This window comes from Mycena indigotica (assembly GCF_014461135.1).
Source record: "Mycena indigotica strain 171206Taipei chromosome Unknown Mind.scaff0002, whole genome shotgun sequence".
Lineage (NCBI taxonomy): Eukaryota > Fungi > Basidiomycota > Agaricomycetes > Agaricales > Mycenaceae > Mycena > Mycena indigotica.
In genome coordinates this window covers 2,387,069-2,399,705 of record NW_023503001.1, presented here as the reverse complement: position 1 = coordinate 2,399,705, position 12,637 = coordinate 2,387,069, and the positions used below count along the sequence as shown (strand labels likewise).

The following is a 12,637-nucleotide window of genomic DNA, read 5'->3' as shown; positions in this document are numbered from 1 at the left end:
TGTCAAAGACATCTTGGAACTCCTTGGCCCAGTCCGGAATTTCCGAAGGCGGGGGGGGGCCGAGTTACGGGCGAAGGCCTCTGCAAGGCGTTGGGACACGGTGCTCCCGGCGCGAATCTCCTCGATTGGGCGAAAGGAGGTGTAGAAGATGCGGTCGCCGTCTTCAAGATGCTCGTCATCGTCGAGATCTGGTGAGGGACTCGGAGGGTCCGAAGTAGCTCCGAGTTCGTCGTCAGCATCGTCTGGACCGGCAATATCGATAGCGCAAACAGTGGGGAAGGCGCCCGAGAGCAAACACGATTTGAGGAGTCGGAGGCGCCGAACCTCAGCGCGTTCGGTTCGTTCCTCGTCGCGGCAAGTGGAGCAGCTTCGGGGGCATCGACTCATTTTCACCTCTTTCGTTTCCCAGTTGATCTCGGGGTTGTGTTTCTTGAGCCAGGAGTATCCGAGTATCAAATCCTGTTTCCCAAGGTGGGTTACAGCTAGCTGAATGCGTTCGGAGTGTCCGTTGTACCGTAGAACGAGGTCCGCGATTTGGCGAATAGACCCAGCATCATTGGGGGTGCCGTCGACATTGTAGACCAGTATGGGTACTGAGAGATTTCGGACTGGCACGTTGTTTCGGTTGACGTATTCTGTGTCGATAAAGTCCGAAGTAGCTCCACAGTCGACCAGACCTGAGAGGGAGAGCTTGAGCGCGTTCGCAGTGGACTCAAGCTCGAGGGGAAGGTGGAGTGAGTTAACCCCAGGAGCGGCAGAGATGGTATAGCTGCCAGGTAGCTTTTTCTCCCAGGCAAGTCGGCGAATCCGAACGGGGGGCTTCGGAGGGGGCAGGGGGTGCGTCTTTCGCTTCAGGCTCGTTGTAGGGCAAGGGAGTTGATTCATCATACAAACAAGTGAAACGATTTATGGACGCGAACGAGGGCACACCAGTCACTCGTCGCGGGGGACAAAATCCTCTGCCGGAGCCTCTGAATGCGCCTCCGCTAAGGCCGCGGTATCGGACAACCGCGCAAGCAGCTCTCCCAGCATCTCGTCGCCAAGTTGCTGGATTACCTCGTCAAGGATGTCCACATGGCGAACATCGGCGGGGAGCGGACAGTCCCGAGCCAAGTGATTGGGGTCGCCACATCTGAAGCAGGCTCGACGAGGGGCGCCCCGAGCCCTAGTACAATCCAACTCCATAGGGACGGGGGCCGGAGGTACCGAGACGGGGGCGCGGGCTGCGGGTGGCGCAGGTGCGGCCACCGGGCGGATGGGGAATGGAGTTGCCAAACGGGCGATAGGGAATGCGCCGCGGAGCCCCCCGGGCGTCCGCGGGGTGGTCCCTTTGATGAGCTTCGCCCGCACCAAGGCTTCGTATTGGCAGAAAGCCCGAGTGCGCCAGCCCAGATAGTCACGGAGGTCTGGGGGGTCGTTCGAGGACGTGATGCCATTGTTGATCAGGGGGTCAAGTCCATGGCGGTACTTGGTCACCTTAACCAACGTGTCTTCGAATCCGGCGAGGTCCATTAGGTCCTCGAAGTCGTCGGTGTATCCGTAGATGTCCCGTGTTCCCATATGATAACCCGCGCTTTCCAACTTGGCAAGCGCAAGGTCTTTCTCGTTCTCCTCAACGAACCGAAGGCGAAACTCGGAGAGGAATAGGTTCCACCGAGGGAAGGGGAACGGGGTTTTGCTTCCATGACGCTCTGCCCACTGTTGGGCAGGTCCCTCCGCCATATAGGACATGGCGTAGCGGACGGCCTTTTCTTCGCTCGGCTCTCCGTTGACCACGAAGGCCTCCGGGGCAAGCCGGGCGTAAGTCTTGACCGCGTATAGGAAGGCGCGGCCGCGTTTGCAATCTTCGTTAAACGCAAACGGGGGGTTTGGCCGTAAGACGCGCGTTTTGAGGCGACAGTAATGTCACCAAATAACGCATCCGCGTCGGGGGCATTCAGAGATGCCGGGCGGTTCGGGAGCTGCCGAAGGGGTGCGGCAGCGGAAGCCTGGGAAGCAAGGTGGGTGAGGATATTGGTGAGGTTGTCTAGTTTCGCCTCAAGTGCATCCATGCGCGTCAGTCCGGAGCAGCTCCGGTAGACATAGCGGGCGTAAAGACGACAAGAGCAGAGGAGGAGGGGTCAAGTGGCAGGGGCGGTGACGAGGGGGGTACGGACTCGTACTCCGAGCCTGAATCAGCGCCAAACCTGGCAATCTTGACCGGTTAATCTTGTAGAGAGTTTCTTCTGCTGTAAGGGCAACCCTGGAAACTCCGACGAAAGCCTAGCAGGGGAGGATCCAAAGCGTGAATAAAAGCTACGGAAATACACGGAGGGACCGACCTAGCAGGGGAGGATCCAAAGAGAAGAAACTCTAAGGGTCCGCCTGCTAGGGCGCCAACTATATACTGGTCGTCCGTAACTGCCGACGTAGAGCGCAGAAGGCCTGAGTGGCATCGCAGGCTCTGTCCCAAGGTGATCGTTGGGAGGGTCTTGATGGATCGGTGATTGTGCGGGCGAAGGAGGCCGTGGACGATGGTCGAGGTGGGTCGGAGCGTCCGAGGGGGTGCCGGGTCGGATGCGCCTCGGATGCGTTCGGAGGGTCCGAAGGAGGCCGAAGCGGGGGTTCCCCTGACAAGTGCTTCCAATTACTCCGACTTATGATCTATGCAATCATCTATGCCTTGTTCCTTGTATACAACTCCTCTTCTACTTTACTTGACTTTGTTCTAATCTTGTTACTTACTTTATTATACCTTATTCGGTTTCCGTTACTTCTCGTACTATAAATACTTTGATGTATTAGCACATACTTCAGTTTGTAAATTAACGTTGCTAGTCTCTATCTCTTAGCATCGTCTGGACTCTGCTCTTCTCTCTTGTCTTGTCTTGGTCAACTGGAAGCCCAAACATCCTTCTGCGGTGTTAAGTGCTCTCTGACTTCGATTCCGCTTCCAACTTCAACTTCAACTCCGGTCCTTTGGTCGACACGGCACTTAACAAGTTGGCTCCCTACCAGGGGAGCCCTTGGAGTTTGCTAGAACTCTCATCGGAGCCTCCGGGTTTGCCCTTACAAGAGGTTGCCCTTCCAAGAATATTGACCAAAGTACATATATATGGAAATAGATGACATTGGGTGAGTTATTCCATTACTGAACAGGAATATCACAGATCAAACTTGCCTCATTTTTAGGCAGGACTTAAGAGCAGGGCTGGGCAGGGCCGGGCTCAGGGCTCGGGCTTGAGATATTGGTCGGCCCAAGCCCTGCAGGCCCGGCCGAGGGTGGGGCCGGGCCCGGGTAGCCGGGTCCTCTACCCGGGCCCGGCCCTACGGAACACTAATCGTCTCAATGCGCCGCGGTAGGAGATACCAGACCTCCTTGTGCACATCCTCCTCACTACTACTAGTCTCTCCCACTGACCTCACCAGTTCTACTACCACATTTTCGATGTACACATCATGCTCCCAAATTTCTGGAAGCCGGTCCACAGCACTGGCCCCGAACTCCTCCAACGAATGCAGAATGGCGTGGCGCATACCGGCTGCATGTTCGGCACGCTGCGGGCTGCAGGTCGAGTATCGCATATCCTCCGGGTATGAGCAGCGGATAGCCAGCGTCCGGAGCGCAGGGAATGCTTTAGTAGCAGCGGCAAGCCTAGGCTGAACGCATCATTGTTGAGTAGAAAGATCATATAATCCAACAAACGTAAGACTTACAATGACATTCATGTTGTGATTGTTTCCAGGTAGCACGTTGGCGGCATTGACGGACACCGTGAGGTGCTCCAAGGCGGCCATCTTCCACCTTTCTAGCACTGCCATGTCGTCCCAGTTCCGGCCAACGCTCCAGCGGCTTTCGTACACAGAGCTGAATTCAAGGTTAACAAGCGTGTCAGGTAGCCCGGGCAGTATGGTGAAGAAGCCAAGCACTGGGGCGTCCATGTACCACGGGCTTGTCTCCCGCAGGGCCAGGACCCTAAGCGCGAGAGGGCATAGTCTGGGCCCCCAGATTCCCATAAGCTTAGCCGGCACATTGGTGCGCAGCTCAGTGAGCCGGCACAGCATGTTATCGTTCAGGTCATGCCAGAGCGCCGGCCTGAAACCTTCCGCGCCAGTCCCGTGGACGGCAGTCTCCGGCCGGAGCCGGACGTCGAGCACGGTTAGGTGCGGGTTCTGCTGAAGGAGGCCCGCTAGCAGGCGGGCCACCTCTGTGGAGGAGCCGGGTAGCACGCGCGCTGCAGCTGGACTGACGGGCTGGCGGCCCAGCACCGAGCCGCGGAACCTGAGCGTGTGCAGATTAGTAACGTACGACAAGTCGGGCAACGGCTGGTTGAGCGGAAAGCTGTGGAAGTGGATGTCGAGTGTCGTCAGTGTGTGCTGCCAATGGCAGTTCACGTGCGACTGCAATGTGTCATGTAGCCAGGCGAGGTCTGCCGCGTTGATTTCCCATCTGAAAGTAACTTTAAGTAAGGTAAGCATGCTGTATGGCAAGTCAAACGAGGCAAAAACTCGGTGCACTGGACAGTCTCCACCCGTGGCAGCATATTCAGCAACTGCATCACTGCTGCCATCGTCTCCTCCGTCCCGTCATACCACTTATCTGTCCTCACTTTTTTTTTCTGCAGGCTGCTCGTACCCGTGGACCGCCACACCCGCACCGTCGTTGTATGTTTCACCCACTTGTCCGCTCTCTCAACAAGTGTGTCTACATTCCACAGCGCGCGATGCCCCTCAAGCAGCGCCCCATTGAGCGAAAAAATAGCATAGAAAGCCTCATCTAGCGTCACATACAGCGCCACCTGTTTAGCCCACAACAAAACACTGTGAGTTATCAGTGGTAACCCGCTGGGGTGCCATTGACAAGGCTCAGTATTTTCAGAACATCCCCTGAGGTTAATAATTGCTGGGGAGAGGGGTGAATAAAGTTGAGCTCTAAGGCAAAATTCGTACTAAGTCCAGGTGAATAAAGGTGAATAATACAACATAGGTCATCCAGACTGAGTCTTCTGAAGTCACACTATGTAACAGGTAACACCGCGTCCCAAAAAGGAACATATGATATAATCACTCTACTGACCATTTATTTACATGAAAGAGGATATGTAGGTGCTTAAAGTGATAAGGCTGCTGACTTGAACCTTCAGATACCCTAAGTCAATGCTTGACTATGTCTACTTCCAATCCCAACTGAATTGAGCCCTGAAAATGCAAGGTATTCTGTCATCAGTGGCATTTGATTTCCATCAACTTTGGAAGATAGGCTTAAATATCCAGCTGGCCTCAGTGGATAAAGCTAGAGAAAGGCTCATTTGTAAGGTATATCATCCTACTCCTATCTAGCCTATTGTTCCATATTATCTGTAACCTATTACCTTGATCTATTTAGTGCTAAGCATGTGTAAACACTAAGTTGAGGAGTATTTTGCTGATATCTTGGGACCCTATGCATGAAATCTCATGATATGATATCACAGGATAGTCCATTATAATCCCACCCATTAGTGATGCTATAGCATGTATCTGGGTGAGTCAATTTCTGGGACCTTAGGTGCCACATAACCCAGGATGGAGATATGCCAGAAGGGCAGGGGCACCACTTTATGGGAGGTGGATCATACCCCTACCATTGAATATACTCAAATCTCTCAGACTTCCACAAACCATGCCATGGTGAGCTAAACATTTTTGGAATAGATAACACTGATAATGCTACTGTGAGAGATCCATCATAGCTATGAGGTTGATTCAAGTGCTGGACAGGTTCATTTGAAGGTGTATACTATCCTACAATCAAGGCTTGGATCATACTTGAAATTATTTTCTGACCAGTTGTAATAGCGAAGACACTCTCTTCTGCTCTATAGGTACCTACCCTCTCTTTAGCTACCTTCTGACACATGCCATAACCACAACCAATTCCAGTACAGGGTCCTAGTAGATATCCCAATACCCCAATACATGCATCTAAATGTCCAATACTCAGTCTATAGGCCCCACTATTCATGTAAACTAGTTTTGCATCTCACCTGCAGTTGAATGTCTGCCTCATTTCACCATCCAGATATGTACAATCATCAATCAGAGTAGGTGGGTAGGTGTATATACCTCATTGACTGAGCTTGACTTATTTTGATCCACAATCAACTAGCAGATCATGGCTGTATTGTTAATATCTTGTGACATAGGGGTAATATGTAGAATGGAGAAGAATAACAAAAGATTTCAAGGATAAAACATCATGGGAGGCATAACATCTCTCAGGGCAACCCTTCTTTTACTTTCTACCTTTATCTCATTGGAGATTCCTTACCTCTGAGTGAGTTATTGGGAGATTGAAATAATAGGATATGAGCCATATAGACAGGTATATAGCATGCCTAACAATATGGGTGGCTTGTACGGATAGCGGGGATGTCCATCTAACCATAGCAAAACTGACCCCATGGTTATCCATGCATTTATCACCCAGATATCAGGTCATCATTATGCCTGGTCAAATTTAAGGTAGAAAAACTATGGAAAAGTGGTATACTAGTATATTCTAAAGGCATGGGACTATGGTCATATCAGATCATATTAAGACAATATTACTACCTACCTACTAGTGAAATAATAATGTGAACCCATAGACAACTGCTAGAGATATAGCCAGATCAAAATGTCGGATAGATAATCATGAGGTAGTATGGGTATGCTGATTACATGGTATTGATAGGGATATTGACCCTCCCATTCAAGTATCCTTAGTAATACTTCAATTAGCTCTGTAGCTACTCTAGTTATTGAGAGATTATTTTATCAGTTGTAGATCAGCTGCTACTATACATCACTTAATGAAAGTTGTTTGTATAGTCAAAATAGAGAACTGCCATTTTGTGACGATTTGTGACATTCTCTGATGATTGTACTATTAAAATGAAAATTTTCTTTTTTGGAAATCTAATATACTTGGCACTCTATACGACTGTGAAAAGGCATTGCGCAGCTACAGGAACATCAGTTCCAATGTCTATCAATAAAATTTCCTTTTGGGACCATGTGTCACACATGTTACATAACAGGACTTCTGGGGACTTGGTCGTGGTATTATTCACCTTTATTCACCCCTTACATGCTGGACTTAGTACGAATTTTGCATTAGAGCTCAACTTTATTCACCCCTCTCCCCAGCAATTATTCACCTCAGGGGATGTTCTGAAAATACTGAGCCTTGTCAATGGCACCCCAGCGGGTTACCACTGATAACTCACAGTGTTTTGTGGGCTAAACAGGTGCGCTTTGACTACCAGCGGGGGCGAACCCAGTGTCCGACGCAAAGCTAGAGCTTAGGTGAGCAAAAAAAAAAAAAGACGGTGTGACGCTGCACTGACGCATCATCATCATCACACCCGTACCGTAAGTCGAGTCAAATGCGATTACGTGAGCTTCTGCCATCGACGACTTCGACACAGCTATCATGACGACGCTCCACGCCCTACCCGACGAGCTACTCGAGCACATCTGTGACTGCGCGGCGCGGCGCGACCTCTGGGCGCTTGTGCAAACCTGCACGCGGCTACGGAGGGTCGGACTTATGGGGTACCTCGGGCGTTTCGGCGTCACACACGCGGACGTAGAGGCGGGCACGCTGTCCATCTCCAGCTCATTCTTTCTCGTCGTTGTGGTGGGGCATGTGCGGCCGATCACGCGGCTCGTGTGTTTTCAGAGTGGGGCCGGCGGGGAGGGTTACGGTGGCCCAACGCGTTCGACTCTTGCAGCAGTGCTTGGCGCCGTGCCCCCGATTCCGGATATCGTGGTATATAACCGGTATGCAATGGCGCAGCGCACGCGCCGTGACGCACTCGCAGTGCTGAGCCGGATGCCGGCCGTCACGGACAACCTCTTGGTCGTCGTCGGCCCAAATCGGTGGGCGGTGTCGCGGCCCCGGAACACGCGGCCCGTCCAGTGGCGCCTTTTGCCTCCGCCGTTCGGGGAAAACTTCCGCTGGGGCCGGATGCCGGTGCCGGTGCGGGTACTGCTGCTGGTGTTTGGGCTGCCGCTCGCATTCGCGTACCTTGTGTCGGCCGTCACAAACGCCGTGGTTCTGCTACTGTGGGCGTACAGCGTCCTGGCGGGCCGGCCCTGGTCGTTTGAGGAGCGTTTCAAGCACGACTATGGCACGGTGTCGTTTACGCTATGGATGCGAGTGCAAATATTGGAGGGAATCACGCTCATCACACTCAGTGCGGACACTAATATCCCTCAACTTGACATTCGACCGCCTAAACAGCTCAAGGCGGCGCAGCTGAAGGCTGTCGTTCGGACACTCGACCTGGGCACGCACTGCCGCCGACTACTTGTTGTTCCGGAGGCAAATCTGGAATACTCTGACCTCGTCGGCCTCATCCAACGCCATCCAGCGCTCGACATGGCCAGGTTCTACCGCGAAAGTATTGACCCGTCCTCCTTGCCTCCCCTCCCACATACCGAGAAAGCCTATGCCAGCAAAATCATCCACCTCCGCGTGCCTCTCGCGTATGTGCCACACCTGCTCCCGCTCGCACCTGACGTGACCACACTGTGGCTCACCGATACGCTCACTACGCAGCGGAGACACGCGCAGGCGCTGCGCGCTCCTGTTCTCGACAGCAGAGCATATCGGGCGGCATTGGAAAGGATCGCTGCCCTTCCGGGCACACGCCCGCTTTCCCTCACGCTCATCCTCCGGCCCGCGGCCGGCGCGCTGCCGTGGGCCGCGCTCGCCGACGAGTCCGATGCCGACCCCGAAGTCGGCGCCGGCCCGGCCCGCCCCGAAGCACAGCTGGGCCGCCTCACGGAGCTCGCGCTGCACACGGACGGCGGTGCGCTCTTCCGGGCCGCGCACCTCCGCGGCGGGGACGACGCGTTCGCGCGCTGGCTAGGCCTGTTCCCTGGCCTGCGCACCCTCTCGTTTGCGTGGGGAGCGATTTCGGCGGAGCAGATGGGCGCCGGAACCACACAGCTCGAAGCGCTAGAAGCGGCAGTGCTTCATGCGTGCCCGGGCCTTGGTACGGAGACAATTCACTGGAATATCAGGGCATAGGAATGCTATTTTTAGTATCAGAAAGCAAGTTTATGTTTTATATCGGGATTCGGAAGTGACTTTTTATTTAAAATAAGTATTATCATTGAACAATATCCCTCAGTGGGGCACATGGGGTAAATTTAAAGCGCGCCTCTCCAAGAGTATCAGCACTTGTACAATCGCAAGCAAAGGAAAAAAAGACAAAAAAAAGATCCATACAGAATGATCGAGGCATTGCGTGGTTGACAGCGTGTGAAGATCCAGGCAACTCTCTCCGCAACCACCATGTTCGCATTCCCGGCGGAGATTCTGACGGAAATCGGCTCCCACGTAAGCCCCGAGCCTGGACGAAAGAGTATAAATGCTTAACACCCCACAGCTCGACCCCTCTAGCCAGCGCACTGCGCGCCTGACCTCGCGCGCATTGAACGCGGCGTTGGAGCCGCTGGTGCTTAGGCTGTTCCCACTCAATGTACATCTGTTGTCGAAAAGCGGGGCGCTGGAACTCATGGCGGACATTGTGGCGGGAAGATCCAACTGGCCGCGTTACGCGAAGACGCTGCAGGTGCTGCGGCGGTGGGACCCCAAGCAGGGCATGGCGCCAGAAGATGAAGACGTCGTGAAGGCTAAAGCTGCGATGCTAGCACAGGTCCTCGAGAGAATGAGCGGGATGCGGAGCATTTAGTGCGTCATGCTGCCTGTGTCTGGTTTACGTGTGCTGACAGACCGGCTAGCTGGTGCATCCGCGACCGCGACTTTGTCTGGATGCACACCGCTGTTCAGGGGGCGCTCATGAGCTTCCCCATGCTCGAGAATTTGGACGTGCAAATCATGAAGCCCGAGATTCTCGCTGTCAACATCGCGGCCATCCGGAATCTCAAGACCCTGACGGTTACCGCATATCCCACTCTCTATTCAGAAGAGGTGACGTCAATCGAGAAACAGGCTGCTATGGTCGTCGCGCAGAGTCCGGGCCTCGTTTCGCTGCACCTTATGCACCGGGACTACGACTGCGTCTGGACCAGTCTTCCCGCAGACATCCCACTGACGACATTGCACACCGACAGCGTCACTCCAGGCCTCCTCCGCTACCTTGCGAGCCACTCGGGCATGACCGACGTCGACCTGTACGTGCACGCCAATAGCGCGGCGGCCGCGAACGCTCTCGCCGCCACATTCTTCGCGGCTGTCCTCCCACGCCACGCACCAACGCTCGTCAGTTTAGCGTTTCGGTCCTCCTACGAGAGCCACTGGAGCATTGGGCCGCAGTCAATCGACGTATTTCGGGATCTACACCTCCCCCGCCTCACACATCTGAACGTTACCGTCAACAAAGCGGACCTCGTCGACGCTGCGGCCGAGCACAACGCGGTAGCCATGGCCCTGAATCTTATCCCGCGGCTGCCCGCGTTAAAAATGCTGCAGATCGGGTATTCCTCCTCCGAAGGCACCCGCCGCGCGCGCTGCGGCAACCCACGGTTGATGCACGGTCGCACGATGCGTGATGCAATCAGCACCGCCGTCGCCGACTTCCGGACGGAGACTGATGCGGGGTTCGCCGGCGTTGAGCTCCGTGCGTGGGGCTCGCCGAGCGGCGTCTACGAGCTTGCCCCGGTCCCCTCTGCGTCCGACGGCGAGGCCGGGCCGGCGTGGGGTTTTGTCGCCCGGCCGCTGACGCCGGAGCAGGAGGCCATCGCAAAGCAGGTGGCCCCCGCTGTATTCCTCTGTTAATTCTGTATCATCTGCAGATTCCGGGCTGAGGCCAAGCTGAGGCTTTGGATTATATATATCTGTCTATATGAGGCATGCCGTATCATAGGTGGCATGCGCAGTGATGATCTCGAGGATCCCGGTCGGGAGGTCTGCGAACGTCGCGAGTGCCATTGGGTCCGAGCAAAGTCAGGGGTGGAAGAAAGGCGCCTCAGTTGTCATGAGGAAAAGTGGAGCGTGTCAGATGGGATTCATTCATTTTACAGCTTGCTGTCGCTGTGGAGTCATTGAGAGTAAGCAAGGCTGTAGCCGCGGCGGCGGGTGTGAAGTCTTCTTCTGCATTTGAGGCTCCCAGCGCTCTCTTCCAACTCTCATGCCCCTCCTGTCCCCTTCACCGACCTGCTCTGAGTTTGAGTCTCCAGTCAGCCTCCATAGCTGGTGGTCAGATCGTAATCCACATGGTGCAACAATCAACCTCCATGCTGCAACCAAGCCCCTTCTGCGGCTCATGCATGATGCAAAGGCCCGGAAGTTTCTGGAGGTCAATCGGAATCAGAGTCTCAGTGATCATGCACTAGGGGTATATCTAGGTTATCTCAGGTGTGTGGTCTGCATTGATTATCTGAGTCTCCAGCTAACTTATCTTTCCAGCTTTCCATATGTGAGGTCCTCAACAAAATGTGCAATTCTAGAAGATTTTGGCACTCGACTTGTTTTCCCTAGTGTTGACTTCAAAGTCCTGGAGGCAACAGTGACCAGTCCTCAGTGGCAGACAGTATATGCCAACCTCCTCTTATACTCAAACACACAACTTGCAGCCATAGAACTTGTGGGGAAAATGTGCGAGATTGGTGTCAATTTGCCAGATAAATTCCTCCATCTATATGTACAAGCCCTAATATCGGGGTAAGCAATCTCAAGCTTGTGGCATATAAACAGCTCAGTGCTTATAGTATATCATGGCAGCCCCACCTGATTGCCCAGGTTTGCAACAAGAAAGAAAGTGCTTCAATTGTGGCCGACACAATTGAACTCTCCTATGAGCTCAGGCCGACACATTGGTTGCAACCAATTGAAGACATTGCATGCTGCCTTGTCAAGTTGCTCCTGCTTCCCTGGACCTTTCAAACCCTGTGTGACAATATTGCACCTGGAGGCCTGGTTACACAAGTTAGGTAAGTTATAAAAAATTAAAAATATTCTCCTTCTTATTGAACTTGACTGCTTTAGTGACCATACCTTTGACTTTGCAATAGCAAGAAAAGCACTGCAAAGAACAATTAGGTCTAAGAATAGCCTTAACACTCTTCGCAAAGCTGCAATAGTGCTTGATGTCACATCTGGAAACAGAGATGTCTGCAACTTTGCATGCTGCTATGTGGCCTTCATGGCAAAACAACAAAAATGGGAGCCTAACTGTCTTGCTGAACTCTGCAAGCGTTTAGAAAATTTAATAACAATGTTTGTTTCTATTACTTATTTTACTGTAATTATCGATGTGTTATAGTTTTAGGGAGAACATAGAATCTCAAACAGTCACTATGGCACAGCAGGCATATCAGCTTATCCTATGTCAAATCAACTTTCAAGACAGAATGTCTCTATCTAAGGAGTCACCCTGCATACGACTGGTCAAGCCAGAGAGTGGGTCTGATGGTGGTAGCTCACTGGAAGCGGTGGATGGCAGTTACCTAGCAAAAAATAGACCTCGAGTGCTTCGCTTACATCTCAGTGCTATTCAGGATGAGCAAGAAATGGACAATCAAGGAGATAATTGAAATCTATGATTATTAAACCACCTTTACTTGTAGAAAGTATGTAAAATCTAAGACAGTTAGGTACTACTGTAGCGATTTATTCAATTCGGCAGTCACATGTCACACCGGCCCTCCGGGCGCTGAAATA

At 52.9% G+C, this 12,637-nt stretch overlaps 1 protein-coding gene across 1 annotated transcript; it reads left to right on the top strand.

The window, feature by feature from the left end:
* Positions 1–9,307: 9,307 nt before the first annotated feature.
* MIND_00200200 (F-box domain-containing protein) lies at positions 9,308–10,753 on the top strand (the record flags this gene model as incomplete). The annotated part of the gene is made up of 3 exons (XM_037358904.1): positions 9,308–9,352; positions 9,402–9,706; positions 9,757–10,753. The coding sequence occupies 3 exons, from the start codon at positions 9,308–9,310 to the stop codon at positions 10,751–10,753; spliced, it is 1,347 nt and encodes a 448-aa protein (XP_037223999.1).
* Between the last annotated feature and the right edge of the window lie 1,884 nt (positions 10,754–12,637).